Source organism: Chenopodium album, chromosome 22 (genome assembly GCF_948465745.1).
Source record: "Chenopodium album chromosome 22, dcCheAlbu1.1, whole genome shotgun sequence".
NCBI lineage: Eukaryota > Viridiplantae > Streptophyta > Magnoliopsida > Caryophyllales > Amaranthaceae > Chenopodium > Chenopodium album.
Window position 1 is genome coordinate 34,958,324 of NC_137855.1, and position 7,291 is coordinate 34,965,614.

The following is a 7,291-nucleotide window of genomic DNA, read 5'->3' on the forward strand; positions in this document are numbered from 1 at the left end:
CCATGTATGCTTCCTCGTTTCCTTATTGAGTGTAATTTATTCTTTCATTATTATCCTTTTCCTAATTTATAGCTTGCTTGGAATCCACTCCCAACAGGGAGTACTTCTTTGGTTATATGTCTTTATGCTACCACCACTATTTAACACCTATTGCTTAAGAAATAAAAATTAAAAATTACTATCTCATTTCTATTATCAAAGTTCTTACAAAGTCACCTTAGAAATGGTTCTATACAGACATCTTTCAGGGTGTCAAATCCACCTTGATAACGCTAGCACGAGCAAAAACACCATTGGAAATTCTGACTACATCAACGACATCGATGCTCGCAAGATGCAAGATAAACAATCACGTCATTATCGTAGATTCGGTTATTCTGAACATAAAGTCTTGATCTATAGTATAATCATTATCCTCTGCTTTGTTCTTGCTGCTTCTACTTACTCCTTCCTTTCCCGAGCAGGTTATCTTATTTATTTTTTTTCCGCTCTTAAACATATTGCATATTAATTTTATTGAGAATAATTACTTCTAATAATACAACATTATGTCCATTCAAATATAATGAAGCAACTTTTTGGTTATTTCTGAATAATGCAACCGTTCTGCGTGCCAAGTGGTTCTAAGTTTTATCGTACTAAAACAAAATAAGGTGGAAAGGTTGTATTATTTAAGAACTAGCTCTATATGCATGCTATGCCTGCAATAATTTTAAAAGATTTTTGCGACCGAATTTTTGAAAATGATAATATTAAAATAATAGAGTACATGATTAATTGATTGATTTATTAATGTTTCTATTTTCTATTAATTGATTAATGTTTCCTTTTTCTATTGATGGATTGATTGATTAATGTTTCCTTTATTGATATTTCATTTTTTTCTATATATTAATTGATTAATGTTTCCTTTTTATATTAATTTATTAATGCATTTTTTCCTTTGTTAATTGATTTATTAATCAAGACAAAATTGGCCTCAACACTCTAAATTATCGCTTAGGTGCGCCCAACACCCTAAACTCTATGTAGTTGCTAAAACACCACAAACTAATGTATTGGGTGCAGTGTGCACCTTTTCTAATTTTCCGGCCATTAATTCAACAAAAAACGATGATGTTTTAAAAAAAAATAAAAATTTTGATTAAAAGTTATATGAATTTTTTGGTTAATTAGAATTTTTTGGGGAAAAAAACTCACCGTTTTTTGGTGAAGTAATGGCACGCATTGCACCCTACACGTTAGTTTGTTGTGTTTTAGCAACTAAGCAAAGTTCATGGTGCTGAGCGCTCCTAAGTAATAGTTCAGAGTGTTGAGGCCAATTTTGCCATTAATGAATATTTTGTTTTTCTACTAGATAATTGTCTGATCAAATAATGCTCAGTTTTAAATAATTGTACCTCTATATATTATCCTTATACTCATAAAACATCTTTAATTTTAAAACATCTTCATTTTACAACTATATAAACTTAATAAAGTATGTTTGAATTATTATTCTCAAAGCACAATTATTATCTTGTTATAGTTTATGATTTTTTGTTATTTTTTTATTCAATCATTTATTAAGGTAAAATTGGAGGGATATCTATAAATCTATAAATCTATAAATCTGTATTAAAAGGTGTTCTACACTCCATGCTTGCGCCACGTGGCATTTTGAAGTTCTATTAGAAGACCACATGTACATATGTTGCATCATTAATTTCCACTATATATAATTATGCCATGTGGGATGGAGACACATGTAAATATCTCATGTCATCAATTTGTACAATATATTGCCATGTCATCAATTTGTAAAATATATTTAAAAATAGTTATTTATAAGGTTTGAACTTAGGACTTTGATGTTCATATGTATATACACTTACCGACTCAACGAACTTCGTTTGTTGTTTACCAAAATGCGGGGTTAAAAAGTCAAAATAGGTTGGAGAATATGTGTACCAAAATGGAATAAAGTACAATATACAAAACATTTAAATTCGGCCTAATAAGGAAATTGCACAAAACATTAAAAATCAGAGGGAGTATAATGTATCTCAAATTAAGCTCGTAGCAAGGTTTAAGTTTCAAATTCACGTATTAGCTAGCTTTGTTGGTAGAGCTCAAATAATTTTCTATTGCAATAATAAAATAAATTGTCTTTCCTATTCTGCTTCCCTCCATATTATATATAAAACCACATGAAATCCATCAATAGGCAAATTATACATAAATAATACTCCGTACATGAATATAGTTTAACCCGTGGCAACACCCGGGCCAATAAACTAGTTTAGGAGGAAAAAATGAGATAGTGGAGATTGGTTTGGTTATAGAATATAGATTACTAAATGAACTTAATAAATAAATTAATTTATCAAGGAGTTTGGTCTACAGTTAATTTGACATTCATTGTATTTAATCTCCCCAATTTATCGATTAAGCCATACATATGTAGAAAGCCTCTTAATAAAATACTTATAATTGAAAAGGAATGAAAAATATTTTTAAATTCTTTAAAATAGCATGTTTGATTATTGACCTTGAAGAAAAAGAGTAGCATTTTTTATTTTCTCAATAATTTGATTGATAGGAGTAACTCATTATTGATTTTTAACAGATATAGATACAAAGGATACCCAAGGTAAATCCTTCAAGGATGATTTTCTTGCAAATGTATCAAGGATAGATATAACTCCACAACTCAAGCTTTCCTGTAAGCTCTAAAGTTATCAAATTCTTATGCATTCTCAACCTTCATAGCATGTTTTATTTATATGTACGAGTTAATTAATTAAGTGTTTAATATATTGTTGCAGCTTCGAATTGTGACCTGAAATTGCTGAACTCTACAGCGCAACTTGTAGAGCCACCCCTTGAAAATAGATCATTTGCAAGATTTTCGCTGTCGTATACAGAAAGAGAAGAAAAGCCTGCTGGAGTAGATCATTGGCAACCAAGGTTCCCAGGGCATCAAAACTTGAGAGAAAGGGATGAATCATTCTTTGTACGCGATCAAAAGATTAATTGTGGTTTTGTTAAGGGTCCTAAACACCATTCATCAAGCACTGGATTCGACTTAGCTAGGGATGATCACTTATATATTAGTAAATGTAACATTGCTGTTGTTTCTTGCATCTTTGGGAATTCAGATCGCCTCAAATCTCCTCCTCCTAATGTAGTAAGTAATCAATTCTTCCGAATCGTATTCATTTGTATATGGAAATGTACATGATATACCACCTGTTAAATGGTACAATCTATCTCATTTTTCACATTGTATCTCCATTTTTGGTGGACCATCAAGGAAAATTGAGAGTGTGTGTACAACCGGTTGTACTATAAAATTTGTCCTACTTTTAAAAACTAAAGTTGCAAACTCAATTTTGTCTTTTTTATTATCAAGAACTATTATATTTAGAGAGTACTTCCCTTTTTTGCAACTTTTCAAGTGTAATCTAATTTATTGTTCGTTTATTAATTTTCTTCTTGTTTCAGATCACTCAATTGTCTAGAAAAAATGTCTGTTTTGTGATGTTTATGGATGAAATGACATTACAAAATATGAGTTTAGAAGGTCAAATACCAAACAAAATGGGATTCATTGGTATTTGGAAGATTGTTGTCGTCAAAAATCTTCCCTCTAAAGACATGAGAAGAGTCGGAAAAATACCAAAACTTTTGCCCCATCGACTTTTTACTTCTGCAAGGTAAGACTTTGAATACTCAAGTTGTGATTTGGTTTTTTATTTTTCAATTTATTTATCACATAGTATTGTGAATTTTGGTGCTTTTATCTACCGTCATCTAAATGTAATTTGTTAAAAGTATTATTAACGAATGAAATTAGTTTTTAGCTAATTCAATGCGAGAATGTACATTATACCAGTACCAGTATACCACTTATTGTACATTACATCTATATTATTTTTTCATTTTACATATTTATATTGGACAAATTTCATGATATTATGAATGTGGTTGTTCCATACAACCGGTTATACATAGAAAAATGCCATTCAATGTACAAGTGATTTTTTTATTTTGTTACTATTCATGTTTAGTGAAAACACCATTAGTTTCATTCAATAAGCAAACATTATTAACAAATAAAATCAAATAAATTTCACCTACTTTTTATTTTTGCTTGTTTTTATAAAGTATATCTAAATTAAATCAAAGAATTGGAACTAAAGATAATAAAAGGGTAAAAAAAAGAAAATGTAATAGAGTTTGCAAGAGGATGACGCAACGTATTGCTGGTGTATGAAACAACAGTGTCTAAATTAGTGTTTTAGATGTATCAACAATATAACTTTATGCAAAATTTTTTAAAATTTCAATTTAGTTACTACCAATAAATAAAGGTTGTAGATGTTGCTCATTTTAGTGTTGGTGCAAAAAATAATGATCTCCGGCCGAATATCTTTCACTTTTAGCTCTTTACTCGTAGCCCTAAGGGCTATATTTATCATTTTCTGATTTTTTGACATGTCATGCCGCAGGTATTCAATTTGGGTGGATGCCAAGCTACGTCTTGAAAGTGATCCTCTACTCTTGTTAGAGCGCTTCTTATGGCGAAAGGGTTACGAATTTGCAATATCAGACCACTATGCTCGTCATTGTGTGTGGGAAGAGGTTGCGCGAAATAAGGTTCTTAAAAAAGTCAGTGACGCTGAACTTGATCGGCAATTGCATTTCTATGAAGCTGATGGACTAACAAGATTCAATGCTTCTGATCCTAGAAACTTGCTTCCTAGTAGTATGTGTTCATTATGCAACTTCTTATTTATATTTTAAACTTTATAAATCTTTGTTTGGGTTGTCCAAGATTATTCATTACACTAATGTTTTTGTGACTACTTTTTTTAATAGATATACCCGAAGCATCTGTTATAATTAGGGCACACACGCCAATGTCTAATTTGTTCTCTTGCATTTGGTTCAATGAGGTCGACCGTTTTACCTCTAGAGATCAGTTAAGCTTTATCTACCTATATAAGAAGTTGGTACAGAAAAATCCCGGCACAAAGTTTTACCTGGACATGTTTAAGGTAAGAAATAAGTGTGAAAATTTTTGTATATAAAAAAAGTTACACCATTTGCTCATTTTTGTACTCTCTTCGTTTCATAAAATTTCTTACCATTCCCATAATCGAATGTTCTATTAAGTTCATTTTGATTCTTCTTTTTGTGACACTAAATATTATATATTTATTATTAGGCGAACCAGTGAATGGTCCTTTACCTTGTTTGTTGGGCTTTGCAGGATTGTGAGAGGAAGCAGATTGTGAAATTGTATCTCCACAGATATCAAGAAAAAAGCAACACCACACATAATGCCACAAAAGGTCAATAGCAAAATCATGGACATTTTATCAAAAATGGAACAATGATTATGAATAATGATTATGGGTCAAGGGTTCATTAGTCACTTGAACCTTCATGGGAACCTTTTTGTTCTAATAAAAATTTAAATTTTGAAAAGAGGGTTTTGATTTCTTTGCATCAAGTAGTGATCTCCGAAAATTTGTAACATTGAGTCATTGAGTTCGTACATTAGAAAACAACTTTATCTTTGACTTTTATATTTTGGTTAAACAACCAAAATTTATCTTTGATTTGTTTCATAAAAAAAAAATATAAAAATTATCATTATATTTGTGATTTTTCTTTAGTTGCCTTTGTAGTTTTTAGTTGTTTAGTCATTAATCACCAAAATAACATTTATCCAAAATGTAAAGGTTGAATAAAACCAAATCAATATCCAATAGGGTCATTTTACATTAGGATAAATTACATCTTACCACCAAAAAATTTCAATTTTTCTCATAATACCACCTTAATGTTATTTTTAAACAAATTACCACCAACAATGTTTGTTTTTCTCACATCTTACCACCAAAAATTAATTTTCGGTTATATCCTCCATTATTTGGGGCCCAATTTAACAAAATGCTTGTTAATTATTTGTTGTCTCTCTCGTAATCACCCATCACTCTTCTTCTCTTCCACTTTCAACCTTCTTTCAACCCTTTTCATTGATTTTCACATAAGTTTTCCATGTTCAATTACTTCTCTTTCTCTCTCCTCTACACCATCAAAGGCAAACAAAGGATGTTGATCTTGTGTTAATCAAAGATTTGAGTGTTTAATTTGAGTTTGGGCCTCATATAACGAAAAATATAACGAAAAGGTGATTTTTGGTGGCAAGTTGTAATTTTTCCTTTAATATAACAAACATTTTTTGTGGTAATTTGTAATAAAAAAAAAACATTAAGGTAGTATTATGAGAATAAATGAAAATTTTTGGTGGTAAGATGTAATTTTTCCTTTACATTATTACAACTACCAATAGCCAATGATTGATTTTTACCAAATATGTTTATAGTGTAAGGCTGCTAGTGATTTTTGAGAATAGCTTAAGAAAAAGGTTCTTTAAACATTGATTATGAGCATAACTAATAAGGTTCTTAGAACCTTAACTAATAAAAAATCTGTTTTAGATTTTGTGATTGAAATTTCTAGGAGAAAGTTTATTTTAGATTATTGAAATTGGATTTTAAGAATCTATGAAGCTCTTTCCCCGTAAAATGCTCTTCATTCTCTCTAGAAAGTCCAACCCCCAAAATGGTCGAGCAAAGGGGTATTTCTAGACAATATTAAGTTGGCAAAATGGACATGCCTTCCACCAAAGATCTTGTGTTCCGCACATGGACTTGTTTTCCCTATTTTTCGTGCCAATAGGATGCTTACACGACCCAATTGACTTTAACTGGTCTTAGGGGTGTTTCTTGAGCTTGTTTATGAAAGTTTTGCACCGTTTTGCGACTTTTACATATAGTGAGCTATTGGTTTTCAGGTCATAACTTTTTTTTATGTACATAGCTCTGATTTACGCAAGTTAAATGACGTAGTAATCCTTAATTAGTTTGTGGCCTTCGTACTCATATAACTTTCTTTGGCGCTTGTGAGAATGTCAGTATTTCAATATTAGCACTTCGGAACATTTTGAGGCCCAAACACATTATTTTAATAATATAGATTAAAAGATTGCATTATTATTGTGATTGGTTGAAGTGGTAAGTAATTTAATGTCCTTTAAGGAAGATCTTGAGTTATTTAAGGCAAAATCTCTCATTAGGAGACACACCAAGGATGTTTTGATGGTCCTAGGGCCCTATTCTATAAAATTACAGGCTCTTATATGCTTAAATTTTTTAAAATTTGAGTTATAAAAATATTTTTGTAATTTTTAATAAAAACTATTTATAGTAATAAATCTTAACGAGCCAGTTCACGA

The 7,291-nt window shown here is 30.4% G+C and overlaps 1 protein-coding gene across 1 annotated transcript; it reads left to right on the top strand.

The window, feature by feature from the left end:
- The first annotated feature begins 223 nt into the window (after window positions 1-223).
- Window positions 224-5,347, top strand: LOC145604260 (putative hexosyltransferase MUCI70). Its single transcript, XM_081660194.1, has 7 exons — window positions 224-464; window positions 2,609-2,704; window positions 2,808-3,169; window positions 3,487-3,698; window positions 4,494-4,750; window positions 4,864-5,042; window positions 5,258-5,347. The coding sequence occupies exons 1-7, from the start codon at window positions 224-226 to the stop codon at window positions 5,345-5,347; spliced, it is 1,437 nt and encodes a 478-aa protein (XP_081516320.1).
- Window positions 5,348-7,291: the final 1,944 nt, after the last annotated feature.

What these genes read in the sequence shown, in the direction of transcription:
- LOC145604260 (XM_081660194.1), top strand. Translation starts at nt 224, where the DNA reads ATGGTTCTATACAGACATCTTTCAGGGTGTCAAATCCACCTTGATAAC. An exon ending in AATCTCCTCCTCCTAATGTA is followed by an intron (nt 3,170 to 3,486) that starts GTAAGTAATCAA and finishes TTCTTGTTTCAG; the next exon opens with ATCACTCAATTGTCTAGAAA. An exon ending in TTTACCTGGACATGTTTAAG is followed by an intron (nt 5,043 to 5,257) that starts GTAAGAAATAAG and finishes TGGGCTTTGCAG; the next exon opens with GATTGTGAGAGGAAGCAGAT.